Source organism: Lampris incognitus, chromosome 12 (assembly GCF_029633865.1).
Source record: "Lampris incognitus isolate fLamInc1 chromosome 12, fLamInc1.hap2, whole genome shotgun sequence".
Lineage (NCBI taxonomy): Eukaryota > Metazoa > Chordata > Actinopteri > Lampriformes > Lampridae > Lampris > Lampris incognitus.
Window position 1 is genome coordinate 29,466,460 of NC_079222.1, and position 25,803 is coordinate 29,492,262.

At 44.5% G+C, this 25,803-nt stretch overlaps 3 protein-coding genes across 4 annotated transcripts; 1 reads left to right on the plus strand and 2 right to left on the minus strand.

Annotated features, from left to right (window-relative positions):
* Positions 1-1,982: 1,982 nt before the first annotated feature.
* LOC130121886 (homeobox protein goosecoid-2) lies at positions 1,983-3,894 on the minus strand. The gene is made up of 4 exons (XM_056290835.1): positions 3,807-3,894; positions 3,509-3,681; positions 3,134-3,369; positions 1,983-2,233 (listed from the first exon to the last, which is right to left on the minus strand). Exons 2-4 carry the CDS (start codon positions 3,630-3,632, stop codon positions 2,156-2,158), a joined length of 438 nt encoding a protein of 145 aa, XP_056146810.1. The 5' UTR covers positions 3,633-3,681; positions 3,807-3,894; the 3' UTR covers positions 1,983-2,155.
* A 4,081-nt stretch (positions 3,895-7,975) lies between these two features.
* On the plus strand, positions 7,976-11,125 carry LOC130121884 (uncharacterized). 2 transcript variants are annotated; one of them, XR_008811102.1, is made up of 2 exons: positions 7,976-8,220; positions 10,504-10,643. XR_008811102.1 is itself a non-coding variant. In XM_056290833.1 (2 exons), exons 1-2 carry the CDS (start codon positions 8,148-8,150, stop codon positions 11,040-11,042), a joined length of 759 nt encoding a protein of 252 aa, XP_056146808.1. In that variant the 5' UTR covers positions 7,976-8,147; the 3' UTR covers positions 11,043-11,125. The 2 variants fall into 2 exon arrangements, 1 of the variants encoding a protein (XP_056146808.1); XM_056290833.1 differs by having other exon boundaries at positions 10,357-11,125.
* A 7-nt stretch (positions 11,126-11,132) lies between these two features.
* Positions 11,133-18,940, minus strand: rnf185 (ring finger protein 185). Its single transcript, XM_056290834.1, has 7 exons — positions 18,880-18,940; positions 16,592-16,821; positions 15,589-15,607; positions 15,357-15,469; positions 15,020-15,074; positions 14,472-14,589; positions 11,133-14,369 (listed from the first exon to the last, which is right to left on the minus strand). The coding sequence occupies exons 2-7, from the start codon at positions 16,759-16,761 to the stop codon at positions 14,272-14,274; spliced, it is 573 nt and encodes a 190-aa protein (XP_056146809.1). The 5' UTR covers positions 16,762-16,821; positions 18,880-18,940; the 3' UTR covers positions 11,133-14,271.
* Positions 18,941-25,803: the final 6,863 nt, after the last annotated feature.

Here is a 25,803-nt window from a genome sequence, read left to right on the forward strand (position 1 = left end):
GTAACGCCTAACCACAATGCCAAACCTAATCCGCCCATGCGCAGTAGCGCTGTAGGATTAAACAGAGGAAATCCCCACCAGGGCTAACGGATTTTCATGTTGCCAGGTAGTTAGTTCATTACGTTCACCAGGTAGTTATTTACGTTTACGTTTGACAAGTGTAATTTAACATTTGAATAATTGAGTGTACCCCTGTGTTCAATGTTAGGTTTATTGTATTCTTATTGTAATGTCTTGTATGTTTGTTCTTTATTATTAAAAATAAATGTAAAAAGAAAAAAGAATTACATTCACCGGTTAATGTGATTACCTATAAGTACCTGGCAGAATAGAAAACCAGCAATAGAAATCCAAGACCAGACTGGGAAACACTGCGATAGACGATAAGATTGAGGATGCCATCGTGGCGCACACCTTTCTCCCATTACGTCGCAGCATGAGGGAGGGATGGGCAACATGATCCAGAAAGGGCCGGTGTGGGTGCAGGTCTGTGTTCCAACCAAGCAGCTACACACTGATTCTATTAGTCAACCAATAGTCTTTGCTAAGGACCTTGGTTTTCAGACTCGTGTGTGTGTGTGTGTGTGTGTGTGTGTGTGTGTGTGTGTGTGTGTGTGTGTGTGTGTGTGTGTGTGTGTGTGTGTGTGTGTGTGTGTTTATTTATTTATAAAAGCTCCCAGGCCTATGACAGAAGACTTGAGCTTGAGGTAGATACAGATCCCCCGAAAAGTTCGTGGAGGAGATGTAAAAAAGAATCTATAATATTGTAACGTGCATGGATAAGTAGACACGTTGGTCCTTCACTAACGGGCAACGGGTCGGACCCTTTAGTCGACTGGTTAACGTTGTCGCCTGCGGAGTGGGAGACACGGGTTCGCGTCCCGTCTGTGGCGACGGTCTCCTAGACTGCCCCCCGAATTCGCTGCAATATATATGTATACAGTAGCGGCACGGTTGTGCAGTGGTGAGTATTTTCACAGCAAGAAGGTCATGGGTTTGAGCCCCGGGGTAGTCCAACCTTCGAGGTCGTCCCGGGGCGTCTCTCTGTGTGGAGTTTGCATGTTCTCTCCGTGTCTGGGTGGGTTTCCTCCGGATGCTCCAGTCCCCCCCTCCCCCAGTCCAAAGGCACGTAGGTCAGGTAAATCAGCCGTACTAAATTGTCCCTCGTTGTGAATGTGTCTGCCCGGTGATGGCCTGGCGGCCTGTCCAGGGTGTCTCCCCACCTGCTGCCCAATGACTGCTGGGATAGGCTCCAGCGTCTCGCGACCCTACTTAGGATAAGCGGCTTGGATAATGGATGGATGGATGGATGGATGGAATTCCATTGTAACTGTACAATGACAAAGTAAAGTGTCTTTCTTCTTTTCTTAAAAGTTCTGGTGTTTTTGGACTGGTTCCCAAGAGAGCAAACTGTTCTCCTATCTATGGAAGTGAATGTTAAAATATTTAAGTAGGGAGTTTTCTCAGGAATGAAGTTTTTTTTGTACCACTCCCCAACACTTGGATGTTTATCCTTGGGAATGTCACCATGGATTTCACCTAATAAAGAATGTTTCTGTAACTTTTTCATTTCGGTATCAACCAAATTCACACTTAGATTCCATTACAATATTCTGAACTGGCCCTATGATGTCCAGGGTGTGTCCCAATGACTGCTGGGATAGGCTCCAGGATCCCCGCGACCCTGCGAGCAGGACAAGCGGTTTGGATAATGAATGGATGGATTCTGATCCGTAATCCCACCATTTCAAAAGAAGTTTATCGGTTCCCAAAGAACATATCTTCTTCTTTTTTCTTTTACAACCAAAGGAAGCGGAAACAAGTCATTTACAGATCTGTGATATGCCATACCACACCTTAAATAACTGTACTTGGAATGACTTCAACGCTATTGTTCATGTTTAAGAAGAGCACATCAGTTTATTAAAACAAACACGAGAAGAAGAAAAAAAAACTGCAAAAAATAAGTAAATATACACTTCACATTTTTGACAATTGTGCATGGCACTATGGGTTTGCCACACAGACGTGCATGCATCATTCACACACACACACACACACGCACACACACGCACGCACACACACACACACACACACACACACACACACACACACAAACTAATATCTTCCGTCATAGGTCTGAAATCTTCACATTTCATTTGTCCATGTCTCCCGTGTCAAATGTCTGTCGTTTTTGGCGCCTCCACTTTGCTCTTCGGTTTTTAAACCATACCTGTCGCCGACAGAGAGTAATATGAGGTGGTATTCCTCTCATGGGAAGAATGTCAGGTCTGTACCTCCTTGCACTGACATTTTCACACACAAACTGGGTTCAGTAACAATGCTGCTTAATAAATTGTCAATTTTAAAGGTTATGATTACAAAAAATTAAGCTAGACTGGACTGGGGTGCATTTAAAACCCGCGGATTTTTTAGTTTTTTTTTTATCCCTGCTTCAATATTGTATATCATCTAGAACGCATCGTTAATAAGGGTCAAGTCCTTTTTTGGGGGGTGGGGGTGGGGGGGGGCTTTTTCTCCCCCCCACTCTTCCGAGTCGTCCCGGACACTGCTCCACCCCCTCTACCGATCCGGGGAGGGCTGCAGACTACCACATGCCTCTTCCAACACATGTGGAGTCGCCAGCCGCATATTTCACCTGACAGTGAGGAGTTTCACCAGGGGGACGTAGCGCGTGGGAGGATCATGCTTTCTCCTCCTCCAAACAGGCTCCTTGGCTGACCAGAGGAGGCGCTAGTGCAGGGACCAGGACACATACCCCCATCCGGCTTCCCACCCACAGACACGGCCAATTGTGTCTGTAGGGACGCCCGACCAAGCCGGAAGTAGGGTCAAGTCCTTTTAACCTTAATCCCCTTGAAAAGACTGGGCTACGATTTATTTTGCTTGCGGTTTGGATAATGGATGGATGGATGGATGGTTCAACATCTACCACCCCAACCATACCAACTCTGGTAGCAGTATACTCACAGCAACTTATGGCTCTTAAACACCTCTATTGTTACTATAACCATGGAGATATCCTTTCATAACTTGCTTAAAAGTGGTATTGCTATATAGCACAGTATATGTATATATAAAAACACAACCACGGTACAAGGACAGTCTTTACCTCTACTCTTTCTTCTCTTAAGTGAGTATGCTGTGCTAGCTTCTCCCTGGTGTTCACATCCGGATACTGGTTCTGAAGAAAGAGCTCCTCCAGAGCGTCCAACTGCTCCTCCGTGAAAATAGTGCGGTGTCGCCTGGTGCGCCTCTGGACCTGACCAACTGGCTGCTCCTCTCTGCGAACGTCTCCCAGCCTACAAGGATCTGAGAATGGGCCTGCAGACCATCCATGCTGGCATGCTGTGTGAGAGAGATCCCGTTTCAAAATAGGCAATGAGACGTGTGTCTGAAATCACTCTATTTCGAGCCATCTCACAGCTAACAATTATATCGTGCATATAAATCGTATCCAGCGTGGCACAAAGGTGTAAAATCTTACTTTCATGGAAGAACTCCGTCTGGAACACTTCTCCACAGTGTGAACAGTAGCAGCAGCACAAGCAGGTGTGGTGCATTGCTTCTGCCGGGCCTCCAGCGGCGCACCCCGATCCACTCGCCATCATCCCCTTTAGTCCAGCAGCACTTGCTCCACACGGCCGGCCATCCTCTTGACTGTTGGGAAATTTGTTCAGTATATTTTCAATAGTGAACTGGAACTTCTGTTTCTCCATTTTAATCATTCCATCCATATTCCCCCCAAAAATAAAAAATCCCAGGGTGCTATAAGCAGTAGTTACCCCAACTTCTTTGCTGGTAGGACACAGTGTGTTTTGATGGTTGAGGGTCTGCTTCTCCTCTCCTTTTCTCCTCTCTGCAGCACTGTGTCTGGCCCTTATAGTGAAGTCAGAGGAGGGGGAAAAAAAGAAAAAAAGAAGTAAAACCATAATCCCCCCTGTGGACCAGACACATAAAATGGTTGAAACTTAATTCCAAGCTAATCTGGGCAGTTTTGTGAAGAGGTTAGGGAGGACGGCAGATTCAACTAATCTTGCTTCATTTCTTTCTACCAAAGAAATCAGATTTCACTGCATAAAATGAGAAGTGGGGAGCTCCTAAGATCCTTATTGTTGTGGTTTTAGAGGAAAGGAGATTGTCTGGTATTAGGAACCTGGGTTTATAGACGAACACTTTTGGTGTGGCCGAAGACTTGTGTGTATATATACTTGAGGATTACTTCTGCAATTCATTTCTTAACGCCACTTTTCTGTTGGGTTTTATCAACAAATTATCAAGTGCAAATTAGAAAGATATTCACCAAATTAAATAAGATTAGGTCACACTGACTGGTAAAAATCATGTATACATGCTTTTAGGACACATGATGCTTAGCCCCATTTCTGTCCACCTTTAAGTGTAAATTTGAAATTATAAGAGAGAAAGCCATAGAGGTGCTTGTATTGCTAAATTTTGAAAACAACTTAGAAAAAAAGAGAAAATTTTAGATTTATTTATAATCATGCGTGATGCATGTTATCTGAGTGATGCAGTCTTTCAGTCCGACTTTTCTGACAACCTGCAATGCTAAGCTAAAGCTATTGCAGATGATATTCATTCTCCAACAAATCCTGTTATTTCATAGAAGGCGATACACCCCCCCCCTTTTTTTTTTCCTCCAGAGAATTAATGGATTTCCACAATCTGTCTTAAGCCCCTCTTATAAGGCCTTTCGAAAACAGATAACAATAAACACCCATCCCATCCTTTTCATTTGGATTTAATAGCAACCAGATTGTTGATGTATAGTTTGCCGGGCATTTGAGATTGCTATCTGAAGTTATTGTGGGTCTCAATAGAAGGAGTGGTATCACATCCACATCGGTTCAAATGGTTCAAAATTCATTACAGAGGATTAGCATGATAAAGAGCAATTTTTGTTGTTGAAAGTGCAATATTTGGTACAAAAATGTAAATCCTTGAATACCATTTCCACACATGAACAATCCGCTTGCTTGATTGTTACAGGGGCTACTTTGACTGTCCATCCATCCATCCATTATCCAAGCCGCTTATCCCAAGCAGGGTCGCGGGGATGCTGGAGCCTATCCCAGCGGTCACTGGGCGGCAGGCAGGGAGACACCCTGGACAGGCTGCCAGTCCATCCATCACAGGGCCAACACACACATACACACACACACACTCGCAAAACTATACTTGTGGGGCCCCCTCATTGACTACATTCATTTCCTAGCCCTTAACCTTAACCACACAAACTACATGCCTAACCTTAACCTAACCCTAATTCTAACCCTAACCCTAAAACCAAGTCCTAACCCTAAAATAGACCCTTTTACTTGTGGGGCCCCATAAAATGGCCCCACAAGTTAGGTGGTTTTTGGTTTTTCTATACTAATGGGCACATTTGGTCCCCATTAGGATAGAAGAACATGGCACACACACACACACACACACACACACACACACACACACACACGCACACACACACACGCACACACACATTCATACCAAGGAACAATTTAGCACGGCCGATTCACCTGACCTTCATGTCTTTGGACTGTGGGAGGAAACCGGCGCACCCGGAGGTAGAGGTGGAAAACTCCGCTTCAGAAAGTAGAAGTACTAACCATGTATTTGCTCCACCCATGGACTACACCAGCTGATTTCACTAATTAGTTCTCCTACCTGGCTGAAGTGTTGTGCTTATTAGAATCAGCTGGTTTAGAGCATGGGTGGAGAAAATACATGGTTAGTACTTTTACTTTCTGAAGTAGAGTTTTCCACCTCTGCCTAGAGGAAACTCACACAGACACGGGGAGAACATGCCAACAGAGGACGACCTGGGATGACCCCCAAGGTTGGACAACCCTAGGGTTTGAACCCGGACCTTCTTGCTATGAGTGGACCATGCTAACCACTGCATCACCGTGCCGCCCACTTTGACTGTGTTATTTCCTTTCCGATACTTTTAAGAATGAAGCATATTGAGCCCCACACTATCTAGAAGTACTTATGACTTCAGGTTCATGACTTTAGCAGTGGAACATATCTCCACATACTCATTAATGCAATGGAAATGTCAGTATGTGTTATATGAAAAACATTTTATCTTCTCAATTTTCCCTTTTGCTGCTGGTACAAGTATCTACAATAAATTAAAAAGGGTGCTCATTGATCTTGACAGCCAGTATTTTGTGTATAGATCCATTCCCTAACTAATGTTCCACTTGAGAAGAAAAAAATAACTGTTTGTTCGGCACCATTATCACCTCACCTCACCTAGGTCGTTCGTCAGGACGCCCCATAACTGCTTCCACACGGCATTTCCAACCGTCCCGCTTTTTCATGATCATTTTTAGCTCCTGTACATTCTCCACCCGTGTCTCTTAAATAGGCTGTCCACATAGGTGGTTCTTCTTCTGCCACGTTGAGTTTTTCCATCAGATGGTTGCCAGAGCACAAGTTTGTTGGCAGCTTCACCACTGTGACGCACGCAGTGCTCTGCGAGTACGTCTTAGAGTACATCTGTTGTACCTAAGAGTACATCTGTTGCCATCTTACAATGCTGTGATTGCAACCATTCCCAAATCCTCTGTGAATAGTACACATGGCCATTGTAACTCTAGTAATGGTCAAAGCCATATTTGCATATGGAACTGATCGTTGGTGTCAGTCGTTATGCCACTGTATTGTTTGTAAGGGTGGGGGTACCTGCAGTCAGTTTAGACCGAAGAGGTCTCTTAGATGAGCGATGAAACGTATCTTTCAATAAACGTTGTATCCAGATGAACTGATTCGGCCTTTTTTGCTTTTCTTTACCTGGATTATTGAGCGTGCCAAAATTAATTTTGCTCATCTTAAATATACATTTAACGCTTGAGAATCTGTGGGATATAACTGCAAACTGTAAAGGGAGGCGATGAGTCATTCTTGGATATACACTGTTTAATTTTAATATAGGTGTATTTCGTGCCACTTGCTGCCTTGGTCAGCCACTTCTGAAACACTTGATAGCAACACACTCGACCATGCATCAATCCAGATGAAATGATCCTTCAGCAAGATGGATCTGCTGGGCTGGACTGTGTCGTGCATCGCTCGGCACTGATAAACGGTGATGAGGTGATTCTTTAACATTGTGTAGAGGGGGATACCCATGTAATTACATTGGTGGGGGGGGGGGGCGCACTGGTCTATGAGCCACACTTGGCGCATTGCATTGGTACATTTGAACTTCTGCGTCGTATTTTACTTTATTTTTTTTATCAAAGTATCGGGAGGTTTTAGGGGAAGCAGGAGAGTAAAAAAAGAAAAAGAAAGAAGGATAAACCTTCAGCTTACTCCGACCCTGCCTCTGAGCTTGTTGAGGAAAGCACAATAGCTTATCTGTTGATACAACACACCTGACAACAAAGGCGGGGGGTGATAAGCTGCAGACAATTCGACCTTTCAAATGTCTTACTGTGATCCGCTGTGTGAAGCGAGGACACGAGAAATTTTTACTACGGCGGAATTTGGAATCGCATAAATAACGTTTAATATTTCAGACGTGATTCCCTCTCGATTCAAAATCAACCATTTTATGTCTTTCGAGTATGTTCCGACTTTAGCCGACATTTTCCTACAGGCAAGGGGTTGATTGGGGAGGAAGAGGATTCGTGTATCTCTAGCAATTATCATAATTGTTCATTTTACCGATTCGGTTTCAAGTAGTCTTTATAGATGTCGCCGGAAGTGCAGTGATTGCAATCGTCACTACACTTCCGGCGACATCTTTTTTTTGTCTCATTTCCTGTCTGCCTTTCACTATTGCTGTCTAATATAAAGGTAAACATACCAAAATATAACCGTAGAAGAACAGAAACACACCAGGCTGGAGCAAAGCCGGCGTGAACGTCAATACACATAGTACTGCGCCCCCATCTGACGAAAACACGTAACGCCCGTAGCTTCAGAGAGGCCAAGCGCCCAGACGCGGCAGCTCGCGTAGAAACCGGGCGGAAAACGCGGGAGAAGGTCGCCGCTTCCGCGACCGCCCGGTACAAGCGCCCCGCCAGGGCAAAGATGGACGATAAGCTGATGTCACGCGTGTTTTTTTTCCCCCGGAGCTGTACAACGACACTATGTCCGATTTCCGTTGCATGGAAAGTCGAGCAAGAGCTTGGCGAAGCATCAGCACATTAACGAGTATCCCGTGTGAGTGAGCTTTCCTACACACGTTTCCGGTTAGTTGTCTTGTCCAGCCGACTGCGGGGCGCGATATTATGAACCCTACATAGGCCTCGCCAAAATCCCGTTTCTGGCTTTGTCACGTGTGCGCCACCGTAGCAACGCGAAAATATGTTGTTATGGGGTTAGCGCTCATCAAGGAAACGCTGTACACCCACAATTTAACCTGTCTAAGTTATCCACAATCAACATTAATATAATACCAATAACGTATCCAAGGAGCAGAGGCAGACCTTGTAACCTAAAATTGTTAGGTTAGTCAACTTAAGGCTATTCTTTCCCTCACAATCATAATTTCAACCCCATGGTTCATTTTTTAGACGATTCATAAGTTATGTAACTTAATATTTTGATTATTTTTAATCAAAACCAAAAATAATCTAGACTTCCTGCTTAATTTCGTTTTCAGGGCAAACACTTAAATCATAAGACAAACATCCTAGTCATGTCTTTCACTTCATTTACCAGAAAGTTTACATTTTCTACTATTAGCCTAGGCCTATAGTGTATAGTGCACAGTGTTGTATAAAGAAGGCCTGCTGAAAAGCTATAGGCTACTTGGGTAAAAGTAATGAAGTATCAGACATCGAAACTACTCAAGTTTCAATGAGCAATGAGGATCATGAACAGAGGAGAGCACAGCTAACGTTAGCTTTGCTTCGCACCGAGTTGATAGTTGATTGTTTCCTTAGCAACGCAGCGGAAATCCGGCGTCCGTTCGCGAGATTTGGGACAGGGTACGGGATTTTGGCGAGGGCTATGTAGGGTTCATAATATCGCCTGCGGGGCATGTTAGCGTGAACCCAAGCGTTTCCGGAAATCGTTGCGTCCGGTGTATTGCGTCATTAGACGTCATACGCGATACAGGTGATCCGAAGCGCGCGGTGGTGTTCGGCGCAGGACAGCGCAGCTCGCGGCGCAGACGCGCGCGCCGCCGTTGCTTCATTGACGGGCATTTTGAGTGTCCGACCGCGCCGCGAGCCGCTTCCCGCAGCGGTACGGAATGCGTTATGGGCGTCCTGTGGCAAGTCTCCACGGCAGCGTCCAGAAACACTGGTCAATATACTGCTTTGTGGCTGGACATTTTATTTTGATTCAGTGACAAGACCCACAGTTTTTAAGAATCGGGTCCCATATCAGGTGAACTGATTTGTGGTGTGGGCCTATCTACAGGTCAAAAAATTATGACAGCACATTCAATATTACGGAGCATTAATTTGATAATGATACACACTAATTGAGGAGGGGGCATGCCCCTTTTAAAACCAAGATGTCATCAGGCACACAGATAAACCTAGTCATCAACTATAATGGAGAGAATGCACGTCTGTGGGATTAAAACTGCTTGCATATTTTCCAACAATTTATGCCAGACTTCCTGCCCTTAGTGGTAAACAAAAATCACTGTTTATGGATGTAATTTTTCTGGTTATCAAGTCTTTCTCGTAAAGTTTACATAGTTTGTGGCTAAGCCACACAATGCACAAAAACAATGTAAGGTGATTGTATATGCTTATACTTCTGATGTATTTTTGGGTGACGCTTTACATTTACGTGCACGTAATAAGTGTTAGTTAATAAGGCACCTATAAGTCATAACTTGCACTTTATGGACTATCAAAATTATTTTAATAACTTAATCACGAGGGTCCTTAGATGCTACGTGCAACGTTTTATGACGATTGAACTTACAACCCAAGACGTGTGAAGTGTTTGCATATTGCGCATGCGCCACTTAGTGCCCGAAAACGTGTATACGATGCTATTAACACTTAGTGTCTTAGCACATGCTAATAAGCATTTTATAAGGACTTATAAGAGCCTTATTACATATTAACTAAAACGTACATGCACATAATGTAAACTGTTGCCTATTTTTCTCTAATATGCAACAAGAAAGGACAGCATTCCAGCCATCCATCCATCCAACCTGGTAACCTATACACGTCCCACTAATGAAAAGTTGCAGACTCTTGCAATTTTGAAATTGTAGTCAATCTGATACTTACACCCCATTATGCTTAAAGGAATAGTTGTAGAAAACAGGGTTTTTTTTTGGTTATTATTCATCAGTTATACTTAAATTTTCATTTTTTTTTTTAGCTGAAGTCTGCAAAAGGAAATTGAAGAATCTGAGGGACAGGTATTTGAAGGAAGTTCGAATGGAGATGAAGAGCAAACAGCAGGGTGAGGTGACTCCGAGCCGATGGAAATACAGATATCTTCTAAATGTTATTGCACCCTTCACAGGATTAAGAAACTGCGCAGCAGAGAACGGTAACAACGAAGACCACGTGACCAATGGACCCGTTACCACGGCGGGAGAAACCCCACCCTCGGAAGCAGTCGGTGCACAGCAGGCCCTAAAGAAGCCCCCCGTAAGTCAAGCTGAACCCACGTCCCAGGCAGCTTTTATAAACCAACGGCCTTTGGTGTCTCAAGACGCCCAGCTCGCCCTTTTAACCAGGATGCCAGGCGCCCAGATAAAGACCGCCAGCAAGCCTGGGAGGAAACACCGTATTGAGCGAGAGAGAGTTTCAACGCCCTGTTCCTCGAGTGCAACAGTTCCCGCAAAGAGGCGGCCCAAAGGAAACGACATGTTTGTTCCCAACAGACCACACGATGAGGACGAGCTGTTTCTGCTGAGCTTCGTCCCTGCTCTGAAGCGACTTGCCCCACAAAAAGGATGCGAGACAAAGCTGAGGATCCAGCAGGTCATGTATGAAGCAGAGTTCAATGCTGCACTGCCACGACCTCAAGAGAAACCGCCAGAAACGCAGCAGGACTAGGCCCTGTTTATCTCACGCCCTGACTCTTGATGTTTTATACAACTCCTTTAAAGAAACGTCCATTAAAAAGATTACATTTTTCTACACCGTTAATCAACTGTGTTTTGTGGTATTTATTTCAGATAAGCGATTAACAGCAGTTAATCAAGAACCCCAGGATTGTATGTACAGAACATGAACAGATTGAAGTTCACATTTTGAACTGTTTAGTATTTCAGACAACTGATTCACGTTTAAACTTCAATATTCTACAGTATTTTACATTTAATTACACTGACAGTCGAAGTGAAGGAAATGAACCATTGTTTAAATGTCATTCAGCTACTCATGCACGTCACGCTGTCTTTCATCTTGCGTTTCTCATCTAACAGAATTCATGTCCCAACTATTTTTGGACAACCAAAAACAAACAAACAGGCAATATGCATAATTTCGAGTGTTACATAAATTAGTTACATTTTTTATACACATTTGTAGTCCTTCAAATAATGACATAACTATTTACATAAAGACATGTGAAGAAATTTGTGCATATTTGTACACAGAAAAAATCACAGCAAAATGAAAGTGTTCAATTACCGTTATTATTCAACAGATCTGCCAGGAAAAACAAGCAGGGAAGTGAGGTTCTTTCTAGACTTAAATGTCACTTGTAAAAAAACACTTCATTTTTTTCAATTACATTTCAATTTAAATTCTTTATCACTAAAATTCTCTATCATCCCCCCGTATTTTTTTCTTTGTCTATTTTTTGTATTGTTCGCCATTCTTCTCCCCAACAGCACCTGGCCAATTACCCCACTCTTCCAAGCCGTCCCGGTCGCTGCTCCACCCCCCTCTGCCGATCCGGGGAGGGCTGCAGACTACCACATGCCTCCTCCGATACATGTGGAGTCGCCAGCCGCTTCTTTACACCTGACAGTGAGGAGTTTCACCAGGGGGACGTAGCACGTGGGAGGATCGCGCTATCCCCGCACCCCCCGAACAGGCGCCCCGACCGACCAGAGGAGGCGCTAGTGCAGCGACCAGGACACATACTCACACCCAGCTTCCCACCCGCAGACACGGCCAATTGTGTCTGTAGGGACGCCCGACCAAGCCGGAAGTAACGCGGGGATTCGAACCGGAATCCCCGTGTTGGTAGGCAAGGACGCATAAAACAAAGTGAATAAGGTTCTCTGTGAATGATGACCTGAGACCGTAAATCTTTTCATCATGCTCCATATGACTTAGGTTAGCTGAAGTGTGTGAGTAAACAAAGAAATCTCCAAAATGAAGTGAAGCAACTTGAACTCCAATGATTGTGGCTCATGAGGAGATAGCAGTGGCTGCACATTCATTGAAACATTGAAGCAATAGAATTAAATCTCATTACATTACTTTAAGGCCTGGAAATGCATAGATGTAAATTAATCGTTAATGGACAAGTGGTTGTATTATCAAATGTGTATTTGCTAGTAACTTGTCAAACTGCAATTCAGATGTTAGCTTTCAACATTTGGTTTAATATTTAATAGCAACCACAGCCTATAGAGTTATAATGTGTCTGTAGGTCTACAGTGTTATAATGCATTGACATAAAAAAATTTCACAATCTGGAAGATGAGCTAATATTCCTTTTTATGAATACACTGATCAGCCAAAACATTGAAACCACCTGCCTAATATTGTGTAGGTCCCCCTCATGCCACCAAAACAGCTCTGACCTGTCGAGGCATGGACTCTATCTGACACCCAAGATGTTAGCAGCAGGTCCTTTAAGTTCTGTACGTTGCACGGTGGGGCCTCCATGGATCAGACTTCTTTTTCCAGCACATCACACAGATGCTCAGCTGGACTGAGATCCGGGGATTTGGAGGCCAAGGCAACATCTTGATCTCTTTGTCATGCTCCTCAAACCATTGCTGAACAGTTTTTACAGTGTGCCTGGGTACATTATCCTGCTGAAAGAAGCCACTGCCATCAGGGAATACCGTTGCCATGAAGGGGTGTACTTGGTCTGCAACAATGTTTAGGTAGGTGGTATGTGTCAAAGTCAAACATCCACACGAATGTCAGCACCCAATGTTTCCCCGCAGAACATTGCCCAGAGCTTCACACTGACTCCACCGGCTTGCCTTCTTGCCATAGTGCATCCTGGTGCCACCTCTTCCCCAGGTAAACGATGCACATGCACCCAGCCATTGACATGATGTAAAAGCAAACGTGATTCATCAGACCTGGCCACCTTCTTCCATTGCTCCATGGTCTAGTTCTGACGCTCAAGTGCCCATGTAGGTGCTTTTGATGGTGGACAGGGGCCAGAGTTTGGCTACGCAGCCCCATACGCAGCAAACTGTGATGCACTGTGTTCTGACACCTGTCTATCATCCATCCATTATCCAAACCGCTTATCCTGCTCAGGGTTGCAGGGATGCTGGAGCCTATCCCGACAGTCATTGGGCAGCAGGCGGGGAGACACCCTGGACAGGCATAGCCAGCATTAACTTTTTCAGCAATCTGAGTTACAGTAGCGCTTCCGTGGGATCGGACAAGACGGGCTAGCCTTCCTCCCCACATGCATCAATGAGCCTTGGGTGCCCATGACCCTGTTGCTGGTTCACCGGCTGACCTTCTTTGGACCACTTTTGGTATGTACTGACCACTGCATACCGGGAACACCCCACAAGAACGGCTATTTTGGAGATGCTCTGACCCAGTCATCTAGCCATCACAATTTTGCCCCTGTCAAAGTCGTTCAGATCTTTATGCTTGCCCATTTTTCCTGCTTCCAACACATCAACTTCAAGAACTGACTTTTAACTTGCAGCCTAATATATCCCACCCCTTGACAGGTGCCATTGTAATGAGATAGTGTTATTCAGTCATCTGTCAGTGATTTGAATGTTTTGGCTGATCAGTGCATATGCAGAGTGTGGCAGCACTTGTGAGTGGTTAAGATGGGTCGCACTAAAGTGTTTGCTGCATGTGCATTTATGGGAGTACATAATTTCTTTGAGGTACAACGTTTTAGCTAGGGGCGAGAATACATTAAAGTTACGTTCTGGGCCTTGAATCGTGGGGGGGGGGGACAACAACCATATTAATTAGGCCACTACCAAAACTTTAAGGTAAGCAGACAAAAAGATGCAAGTAGTGTTAATGTATTATCATTTTGATCACTATGCCTTTCAGATCTTTCTTGTGGGTTGTTCTTTAATAAAGGCCTTTTATCAGCTGTACAGTTTATTCATGCAATTAACAGCCAAAACATAATCACCAAAGCGACGAAGAGGAATAGCCTAGAAAGAAACTGTTCATCCATGTGTTGTGGTGTCCCAGGGGCAGCTGTGTGGATAGATCAGATTTGTTGAGATTATGTGATATACTGAAGAAACAAGGAAGCACTGTACTCACAGCATTATATGGTTAAAAGGATAAAACAAATACCTGGTGGAGGTCTTCCATCATTGATGTTAAAGGCAGTAGCAAAAATACCAAATGGGAAGGCCCCAATTCCAAATGACATTTGAAATCCTCCATCTCCAAAGCCAAATCCTTGAAACCCCTGAAATTTATTTAGAATGAAAGCTATATTTTGAATTTGAAAGTTTAGCCCTTCAACAGCATCAGTAAAATAAATTTCACAATAGTGACATGTGATGCAATGGCGAATGTAATTTGTTATATTTCTCAAGAGGCGTTCCTGACCCTGATGCTCTAGCATCTAGTAATAGATCCCAGTGGCAAAGGTTATTTTGTAAATGAATTAAGTTGAAGTTAGTGATGCTGCAGCTGCATCGTCTCGTGTAATAGTTTCATCATGGATGGATAATGCAACTTAACAGCTTACATTGCATACAGATGATCCAAATACATAAAATTAGTCCTCTGGGATTGGCGAGTATGTGAGTAGGAAGAAAACTGATTTTGCAATAATTTAGGAAAATCTAGTTAGGTACTTGCATTTAAGTGCATAGCTGATATGTTATACTTACACCACGATTTTCTGGCTCAGGCCTTTGACCTTGTGGTCGTGGGGGTGTTCGCTCTCTATATGGAGAAAAACACATACATACATGTATATAATTATTACACATACACACAAGACTTGCTCTCAAGGCTTAAGTTCAACAATGTCATTACTGCAGTCATACTTCATTCATGTAACTGTTTATGTCGAGTAATTTCGATTTCACAGAAATTCAGCTGCAACACATTTACTGTAAGTCATAGGTATGTGATATCAGATTGCATTTGATCAACTGTGACATGCATATCAGTCAGTTTGACAAATAACATGTAGAAATTTGAAGTTCTGACAGGACGACTGACCTTGGGTCCTGCTGGCCTGTACTTCCCCGTCCATATAAGGGGATAACTTTGTCTCGGCTGATACCAGCTTTGCAAACTGGGCACACCTGTCTATTTGGTCTAGTCTCCAACCACTTCATAAATATAAAAAAAGCATTAGGGAAGTGACATTATCTGCATCAGTGACAAAGCAGATAGTCCACAAAATTTGAAAATGGCAACTGAGATGAAAAACAAAGACCCATCAACTTACCTGATGCAAACAGGGCCAACTAATTGAGAAGCAATGTTGACCGGATAAGTTTGGTGTGATGGATGGGGGAAAAAGTTTGATTAGAGAAGCATTATATTAATCTAGCCATAAAATGGGAAGTACATGATTAATTGCAAAATATATATCATCATCTTTATATTTAAGTATTTCTTTAAAGTCACACCTTAACAAAGAAGGAGTGAAGAGCTAACATGCTAGAGAGAAAGCACTGCCAAACTAGAATACATGAGAAAACATTTCCATGAAAACTTGCAAAAATATTTAACTTTGTGTTGAATGGTTTAACTGAATAACTAGAAGGAATAATAACAGGTACTATTAGGGCCTCAGGTACAGATTCGGCTTGAAGAGACAGGACTTATTTTGAAGAGTTCTCTTTGTGGGGGTAGCTAACTTAGCTAAAGGTAATACAGGTTGTCACCTGTGGGTTGGTAGAATTAACCAGACTGTCAGATTCAGAGCAATGGCAAATTGGTTTACAAATATTTCTATGTTAAAAAGCATCTGATATCATGCGCTACAATAGGCTCGCATTTCTAAAATATTACTTTTACAGATTCTTATCTGCCAAGAGGAAAACAAATCCATCCTTTAAGTGTTTTTAAAGAGACTGCTGAAGTAGAATTTATTTGAATGATGGCAGGTAAGCCAATATTAAATATTTTCTAGCATTCTTAGTTAATTTTGCTGGTTTGATTATGTAGGCGAGAGTGTGCATACAATGCACAAAAAACATATCTGCTGCTGAAATATGACACCAGAAGCAAGAAACGCTATCAAATGCAGGTCTTGCGCTATCAAAGGTCTGTAGAAAACCTTGCTTTGTTCTTTTCTGGACCTGTTCTCAATTGCTTTTGGCTTTAGTTTTACTACCAGTAGATATAAACCAAATACAGTTCTCATTTTTGACTAGGGTGGTCTCTGCTTTCACATGGATTTCAAAGGTTTATAAAATAAAAAAAAATACATGAATGTTGCCTACCAAAAAAGGTGTCCACAAAGGCTGATCACTGCATCCTTTGAGGTGTCCAAGCAAATGTTACACTCAAAGGTACTATCTTGGTTTCCACTGTCGGTTGCAGTTGAGCTGCTGGAGCTGGGGTTTGGATTCTCCGTGGCCGCAGAGCCAGAGGCTGGGGCGGCACTCGCCATTTAGAGCCAAAGAGCAAACAAACCAATGAACAGGCGGGGTGATGTCACCGGCCCCCAGCTCTTCAAAACATGCATAAGATCATGTGAGAAACTCTGTTACATATCTTAAGAGTCCAAATTAGTAAAGATAGGAAATCCAGCAGCACTTTAAACTTTAATCCAATTATTGAAAAGCCCAAAAAGGTTCTCAACCACTGGTTACAAAGAGACTTGTCATGTCTAGTATTTTCACATTTAGGTGGCGTAAAGTTCATTCTGTTTTGTAACCACAGTATACACAAAATTCCACTTAAACTTTCCAATTTTCACCAATAGGTTCTTTTGGCATGGGCGCTGATTTACAAGCACAATTTCTCTCTGCAGAGATGTTATATCAGGAACAACTGTAATATTATGTATAAGGACAAGCATTATTTTATGACAAATGGTTTAACAACTGTGAGTCAGTTATTTAATGAAGAGAGGCTACTGTACAACAACTCAGAATTTCTCACCAGGTACAATATACCAATAACCCCTAAAGAATTTTCTATTGTTTTTGACGCTGTCCTATCTGGCAGATACATGTTATTGAGGAATGTTGACCACTTTCTGCACTTATTAGCGCCACCACCTGACCCAATTATATCTCCATTAGGTAAATTTGTTTTTCTTTTAAGAGAGGTATGAACTCCAGAATAAGGGTCTTGTTTCAGGACAACATGGTTTCTATTACTGCAGCAAAATTTTATTGGAGCAATTTTGTTAGTAATATTGACTGGAAAAAAAGTTGGTCCTTACTACAAAAGTTCCTTCTAACAAATAATGTAAAATATGTTTCATTTCAATCCAGCGAAATATTTCTTACAAAGTTAAAGAGTGACATCGACGTTAAGTTGCTCTTTTCTATGAATTACCCAAAGGAATTGAATCAGTTGCACTCGATTCAATTCCTTCGGATAACCACGACCTGGATGAACGAGAACATTCACAGACTTCTACGGATTAAAACCTGAAACTTGCCCCCATTTCTTCTGGTCTTGTAACTACACATGTGCTGTGGAACGATGTTACTTGTAAAGTTGACAACATTTTCTTTCTAGGATTTTGCTTTTTACAATAGAAATGTTATTATTTCTTTGCTATGATTATAGCGACAAAGACGATAATGCATTTTTCCTTATTAATCTAATTTTACTTCCCGCCAGATTTCACATTCACAAATATAAATTTAAAACGAAAAAAAAAACTCTTTGTATTGTAGCGAACTCGGGGGACGACGCTACCACAGGAACTGCCGCGGCCGGGAAGCGAACCCGTATCGCCCGCACCGCAGGAGACATCGCTAACCGCTCAAGTAAAGGGTCAGACTCGCGAGCCAGCGGCCAGCGTGTCTCCTTATCCATGCCGTTACACTACCCCCCCTCCTTCGGGAAGCGCGTCCCCGCGTTTAAGCATATCAGCTCCTTCACGCCTCAGGGCGCATACGCTTCCGATGGCCTTACGGTCGCTCCATCCCACTTCTGACACCAATGTAGCGAATTCGGGGGGCAGCTCGGCCGGACCGTCACAGCCGGGACGCGAACTCGGATTTCCCGACAACGTTAACCAGTCGACTAAAGGGTCCGACCCGCGAGCCAGCGGCCAGCGTGTCTTCTTATCCATGCACGTTACAGTATTTTTGAAGGAAACTGAAAACATGTCAACTTTTCCCTCCTCACAAAACAAGCAAAAAAAAATCTATCAAAACAATGAATGTTTGACATATTTCAAGTTTTTAAGTGAACTTATCGTCATTACGTTTGTTTCTTATTTTCCCCGTTTGTAACTGCTTTTCTTATCTCTGTGTTTATCTATACGCACAAGACTCTGATGGTTTGTTTTCTTTAGCTAATATGTGTTAACAGTTTGAAATAACGTCCGGATTAAGAGCATATGCGTGCCATCGCTTTGTCGCTAAATGCATATATGAAACTAAAACAAGGACAACGCTAACAGCTAACAACGGTTCAGCAAGAATTTCTCAGCTCGTTAATCGGTCGTGAGTAAAGCGAACCACAAATATCGCCCTGCCTCAACTACTTCAAATCGACGATGAACTCAATTAAACAACGGAAAACAAAACAAAAGTCAACCTACTGGAAATCGACAAGTTCTGTTTTTGTTGCTACTGGACCCGCTGCGCTCACTCACCTTTTTTACCCCCCACCTCTTCTTCTTCTTCTTCCGCCGCCTCCGTTTCTTCTTCTTCTTCCTCCTTTTTTAGGTTTATTAGTGGTTGGCAAACAACGTTTTGGTGCATTACCGCCGCTAACTGGAATGGCGAGTGGACCAGAATGTCCGTTTACGTAATACTAATGCTAATACTAATACTACTACCGCTACTACTACTACTACTACTACTAATAGCTTACATTTATATAGCGCTTAATCTTAATAACCAAAGCGCTTCACAGGGAAGGGGGGAAAGTCGCCTCAACCACCACCAATGTTTTTTCTTTATTACACATTAAAAAAACATACAATAACTCGCAGAGGAAACACAAGCCATATAACACATTGTAATACTTTGTGGTTTCGCTATAAGTCACTCTTACAGTGGTCTTATAGGAAATTGACGGGAGACGATATCAAGTCTGACTACGCTTTATTGCAGCGTCCATCTTGTGTGTTTCAGTCACGCAGCAAGCGTCCTCATATAACCCCGACGTATGCAAATGAGGCGTCGTCTCAGCCAATTATATCCTAGTCTATGTCTATCTACACAGGATATTACATCCCCCTTCTTCTGTAATGAAAGAACATAACATTAGAAAATAACTGTTTAGTAATTCTGTGACATTTTATCACTTAAAGTACATGACAACGACTAATGCAGAACTAATCATAATAATACTCTCACCTTTCAAAGTTTCAATTGAACAATATGCTAAACAGTGCATTGCCCCTTTTCTCCTTGCAGAACACGTAAGTGACAGGTAAGTAATAGGTATGTTGAACAAACACATTTCAACTGCATTTCACTTTTTCACATTTGCAATTCAATTAACATTGTAACGGGATTTTTTTCTTTTCTTTTTTCTATAGGGCAGCGAACCGCCTACACCCTTTACAATTACAAATCCAGCACTTTTCTCGGCTTGGCTCTGCGCCCAGACCTGGTAATGACAAAAGGTGTTTGCCCTTCAATGGCAGAGCCCTCGGAGCCAGTGGTGTCTGCAGCTAAGTTCTGGGTCGTTTGAATGTCCAGCCCGTCACACACTTCAGCTGTGTGTTGTGGTTCGCATTCTTTGGTCTGCAGGAGGCAACGGCGGTTGCGACGGAAAGTCTGGCCCTCAGCAGTGCGGCTGTGGTAAGATCTGTCCGTATCTGCAGGTTGAAGGATGGTTGCAGGTTTCCACTGTTCATTTCCCAGTTGGTAGCGTACAGTGTCTCCAGCCTGCAATGCTGACAGCGGCCTGGCGTTTCGGTTGTAGAACCGGCGCTCCTGGAGTTGCCGCTGTTCTCGCCTCCCTCTCACCGACTTTTGGCAGACGACCTGGGGTTGCAGGTGTGTCGCTGTGGTGGGAAGAATGGATCTCAGCCTTCCGACTCATAAGCAGCTGTGCTGGTGACTTGAAGCCATCTGGAGTGTTCCGGTACTCCAGCAGACTGAGGTAGGGATCCGTCTGTTCAGCCTGTGCCTTGTCCAGCATCACTTTGGCGGTCTGGACTGTTTTTTTTCTGCAAGTCCGTTACTTTGCGGGTAGTGGGGGCTTGTTGTTGTGTGTCTAAAGTCCCATGCACTCGCAAAGTTCTTGAATTCCTGTGAGCTATACTGTGGGGCCGTTATCCGAGATTACCTTTTCAGGAACGCCATTCCGGGAGAACGTGGCTTTCAGCTTTCGGATCACCGCCGATGAGGTGGTAGAATACAGCCTCTCAAGCTCGAAGAACCTGCTGCTAGTAATCAACACCTACTACATAGTCTTCTCCCTTCCAGGAAAACAGATCAGTGGCAATGACTTGCCACGGCCTCTCTGGAATTTTGTGTGACATCATTGGCTCTTTTGGGTTTGATTTTCGATGTTCAAGGCAGATGGTGCACTTCTCCACCATGGCCTCGATTTCTTTTCCCATTCCTGGCCAGAACAAGATGTCTCTGGCTCTCTGCTTACTTTTCTCCATGCCCAGTTGTGGAGTGCATGTAAGCATGTTTGCTCTGAGAGAGTGTGGGACGATGATTTTCTCACCTTTGAATAGGATTCCATCCATTTTGGATACTTCGTCCCTGTGGTTCCAGTATTCAGCTATGGTGGGTGGGCATCTTTTTCTCACCTCAGGCCATCCTGACAGTATCGTCTGCTTCAACATGGTGAGCTGAGCGTCCTGTTCAGATGCTGCTCTGATGTCAGCAAGCTTTCTGTCACTCACTGGCAGGTTGCTGATGACTGTGTGAACCTGAGTATCCATGCCCTCGCTCAGAGTGTGGTCACTGTAGGCTATTGACTTCCTGGAGAGTATGTCTGCGACAGGAATATCTTTACCTGGCCGGTGGATGATGGAGATGTCATATTTCTGCAGCTGTAGGATCATTCGTTGCAAGCGTGGTGGAGCTACTGCAAGGGGCTTTCTCAGTATCGACTCCAACGGCTTGTGATCTGATTCTACGATGACCTTGCGCCCGTAGATGTATTGGTGAAAACGTTTACACCCAAAGAGAACAGCAAATAGTTCTTTCTCTATTTGAGCATAGTTTTCTTCTGTGGCTGTGAGTGATTTGGAAGTGTACACGATGAGCTTACCTTCCTGTAGCAGCACTGCCCCTAAGCCACTCTTAGATGCGTCGACTTGGAGCCTCAGCTCCCTGTTGGGCTCATAGTAGGTGAGCAAAGGTCCTGGCTCCCGTGTGATGAGGTCCTTCATCTGCTGGAAAGAGGAGTGGTGCGTTTCATCCCGTACAAACTCACTGCTTTGCTTCAGGAGCTGGCGGAGGGGTGCATTTACTTCGGACAGCATGGGGGCGAATCGAGCCAGGTAGTTCACCATCCCCAGAATGGTCTCCAGCTCAGCCTTGTTCTGTGGTGGCTCCATCTCCTTCACGGCTTTTACCTTTTCGGGGTCCGGTTTGATGCCGTCGCGTGTGAGACTGTGTCCAAAGTAACTGACCTTTGTGATGCAGATCTTGCTCTTTTCCGGGCTGAGACGCACTCCCCTCTCTCTGGTCCTCTCCAGCATGACTCGCAGGTTGGCATCATGCTCCTCCTTGGTCCGGCCATAGACCAGGATGTCATCGACGATTGCAGTGATGCCACTCAGCCCTTCGTAGGTTTCGTCTATTTTTCTCTGGAACTCATCCTGTGTCGAAATGATGCCAAAAGGCAGGCGGAGGAACCTGTATCGGCCAACCACAGTATTGAATGTAATTAACATGGAGGATTCGTGTGTTAGCCTAATTGCCCAATAGCCTGACCTTGCATTCATGACGCTGAAGAACTGTGCTCCTGCTCGAACAACCGATCACATCCCCCACGTACTGTCCACTGGCTCGTTGCGACTCAGCTTCCCAGCTTGCTGCTCCCCCTCGCAGTTGGAAAGGAATAGTACACACACACAAAACGCCCCCCCCCCCAAAAAACAACAACAACTGGAGAATCTGGGTAAAAGAACGAGTAATCTTCAGGCAATCTTCAATATTCGAAAACGGTGGTAATGAACTTCAATTGGGAATGTGTAGGTTTCCACCATAAAGTGTCAGTTAATGTATTTATTTTTTTCCCAACTTCTATGAGTTGCTATGTCGTCCTCGTTATTTCGTCTGCAGCTTATACAGTTGTCGTCGTTATATCATATAAATACCAGGTATAAATACCTGGCAGTCCACCTTACAGAGGATCTCACATGGCTCTCATACACAGACACTCTGGTGAGCAAGGCAAGGCAGCGCCTCTATCACCTCAGGCAGCGGAGGAAATTCAAAGTCTCACGGACGATCCTCCAGTCCTTCTACTATGGGGCAGTGGATAGCATCCTGACAGCATGCATCTCTGCCTGGTTTGGAAACAGCTCCGCCCAGGATAGGAAGGCTCTGCATAGGGTAGTGCGTTCGGCTGAGCGCACTATTGGTAACTCACTCCCCACCCTGCAGGACTTATACACCAAGAGGTGCCGAACCAGAGCCTACAGGATTATGAAGGACCCTCACCACCCCAACAACGGACTGTTCCAGCTGCTGCGGTCAGGCAAGCGCCTCCGAAGTCATGCTGCAAATACAGAGAGACTGAGACGGAGTTTCTTTCCTCAGGCCATCATGACTGTGAACTCTGACCTTACCGGGGCCTCGTCGCTGACCCATACTGCCCCCCTCATGCTCAAGCACGCACACACACGCACAAGCGCACGCGCACACACACACACACACACACACACACACACACACACACACACACACACACACACACACAGTAAGGTAACCGACTACACATAACTCATATTATGTACATACATACCTCATATTTCAGCACATATACATCAGCTTTCTATTTTTTAAGTGCTTTGGGTCAGACCCTTTAGTCGACTGGTTAACATTGTCGCCCGTGGTGATGGAGATCCGGGTTTATGTCCCAGATGTGGCGGTTCCCGGAGCAATGTATGTGCATATGCTATATTACTGTATATATTGTGATGTCTGTTTTCTTTGTACAGAGAGTTCTTAAGCTGTTGATTCTAAATTGTATATTGGAATGTGTATGTACCTGTTGTAGCTGCATTGGTGTCAGAAGTGGGAATTGCCGCAGCCGGGTCGCGAACCCGTACCTCCCGCACCGCGGGAGACATCACTAACCACTCGACTAAAGGGCCCGACCCGTTAGCCAGCCAGCCAGCCAGATTTCTTTTTTTAAAAAATTCATTTCTGATGTTTCCCTTTTTTCTCCCAATTTAGTGGCCAATCGATCCCAATTTTAGTTCAAACACCCACCCTCGTACAGCATGCGTTCGCCAACTGCATCTCTCCGGCCGGCAGTCTCGAAGGAGACGCCTCCCCACTTTCGTGACAAGGCGTATCCCGGCCGAACCACTGCTTTTTCCGACACACACAGAGACGCAATCATGTGACGAACACAAGCCGACTCCGCCCCCTCCCGAAGACAGCGCTGCCAAATCGAGTCCGGCCATAGTCGGCCATAGTCGGATCTGACGAGACCGGGGCGCGAACCCCAGCCCCCAGTGGGCAACTGCATCGACACAAAGCCGACGCTTAGACCGCTACACCACCGCGGGCCCCCAGATTTCTCTTTGACACCGTAGACAGTTCACTAAAAAGCAGCCGCCTGTCAGCAGCTCACAATTCAAGGCCTTTGAGTTTCTAGATGGTTTTTTTGTTGCTTTAAGGTTGATGAGCTCATAAACAAAATTAGTTCTTCAACTCCAGCTACTCCTGCAGATCCTGTTTTACCAAATTCATATCTATACAGTGAGTCATTGATAGTCCCTGTTATTCCAGTTTTTGAGACTATCTCTTGATACTGTAGGGACCGGGGGAGGCAGTCACTCTGACTGTCAGCAGACCTGCGCTGGGGGAGCACAAGGACGGATGGGACTGTTAATTTTTGAGTTGGGATTGTTGATTATGTTATATTTCTGCCTGTTCGGGTGTGCTGTTCATGTGGGGATGTGTTGTTGTTTGGGGGGTTTGAATAGGACTGGGTAGAGGAGTGTTACATACCGATTGACCTTAGGACTATGACTGATGTAACCAGTTGCGATATCAGGGTGGCGGGGGGGGGGCGGGAGGTCGTTGCATTATTGTCAGTTCTGGCCCATGTGTAAATAAAAGAGCACTCCTGGGGTCGTGCAGTGTATGGGGCGCGGGAGTTGGGATTAAAAAGAGATCTCTGCCTCTCGGCTCATTCTTCCACACCGGCTCGCCACATTGGTGTCAGAAGTGGGAATTGGCTGAAGAATGGAGAGGGAGCTCCAGAGACTGCAGCGGGACATTGAGCAGACCCACCGACGCTTGGAAAACCTGGCGTGGCAAGAGATGTAGCCCACCAGAGACGGAAGTTTCCCAGCCCATGGCTCCAGGGCACTGCAGCCCCACTGCCCCCTAGAGGCCCGGAGGGCCAATACAGGGGAACACCTGCTGCCCGCCGCCACCAATGCCCCCCCCCCCCCAGTGACTGGGAGTGATGCTGCGTAGAGAACACCAGCCAAGCTGCCCAAGTACAATGGGATGACATAGCTAGAGCTGTACCTCTCGCAAGTCCAATTAGCAGCGTGGCACGGCGGATAGTGCAACGAGGAAGCTGCCCTCACCTTGCTCTGTCATTGGAGGGAAAGGCTTTGCAGGTGCTCCTCAACCTGGTCCCAGTGGAGCAGCGGGACTAAAATTTGGTCTTATCCTGTCCATGGCTGATGCAGAGACTCTAATACATGCAGTTGTTTCATCCAGACTTGATTACTGTAATGTTGTTTTCAGGTCTGCCACATGCTAGTACTAAAAGTCTTCAGATGGTTCATAATACTGCAGCTACAATCCTAACCAAGACTAGAAAATTTGACCATATTACACCAATTCTTGCCTCCCTTCGTTGGCTTCCTATCCATGTTAGATCAGACTTCAAGGTGTTTCTGCTTCATCACTCATCCAAGTGACCTCTTCAGTCTCAACTGAGTGCAGGTATCCCCACCCTTATAAAAAGTACAGTGGCATAACGCCCGAAAACAACGGTTGGTTTCATATGCTAACTGCCGTGACCATTAACTAGAATTTCAAAGGCCATGTGTACTATTCACGGAGGATTTGGGAATGGTTGCAATCACATCATTGTATGATGGCGACAAATGTACTCTTACACATCTTATACATCTGTCGGCCTTTAATGGCCATCTATGTGAAGAGGGAACGACCATCCCTGAACTGTATTGTTTATAAGGGTGGGGATACCTGGAGTTAGTTGAGACTAAAGAGGTCACTTAGATGAGTGATGAAACGTTTCTCTCTCAATAAATGTTGCGTCCAGATGGACTGATTCAATTTTGTGTGACAAATGCACATAATGCAGTAAAAATATCAAATCCCAC

Coding starts and splice junctions, on each gene's coding strand:
- LOC130121886 (XM_056290835.1), bottom strand. CDS start 3,632: ATGATGGCGAGTGGATCGGGGTGCGCCGCTGGAGGCCCGGCAGAAGCA. Junction 3,370..3,508: donor GACGGAGTTCTTCCATGAAA/GTAAGATTTTAC, acceptor TCTCTCACACAG/CATGCCAGCATGGATGGTCT. Junction 2,234..3,133: donor TAAGAGAAGAAAGAGTAGAG/GTAAAGACTGTC, acceptor TGTCGGCGACAG/GTATGGTTTAAAAACCGAAG.
- LOC130121884 (XM_056290833.1), top strand. CDS start 8,148: ATGTCCGATTTCCGTTGCATGGAAAGTCGAGCAAGAGCTTGGCGAAGC. Junction 8,221..10,356: donor CACATTAACGAGTATCCCGT/GTGAGTGAGCTT, acceptor TTTTTTTTTTAG/CTGAAGTCTGCAAAAGGAAA.
- rnf185 (XM_056290834.1), bottom strand. CDS start 16,761: ATGGCGAGTGCCGCCCCAGCCTCTGGCTCTGCGGCCACGGAGAATCCA. Junction 15,075..15,356: donor ACAGGCCAGCAGGACCCAAG/GTCAGTCGTCCT, acceptor TTCTCCATATAG/AGAGCGAACACCCCCACGAC. Junction 14,370..14,471: donor TGATGGAAGACCTCCACCAG/GTATTTGTTTTA, acceptor CTATCCACACAG/CTGCCCCTGGGACACCACAA.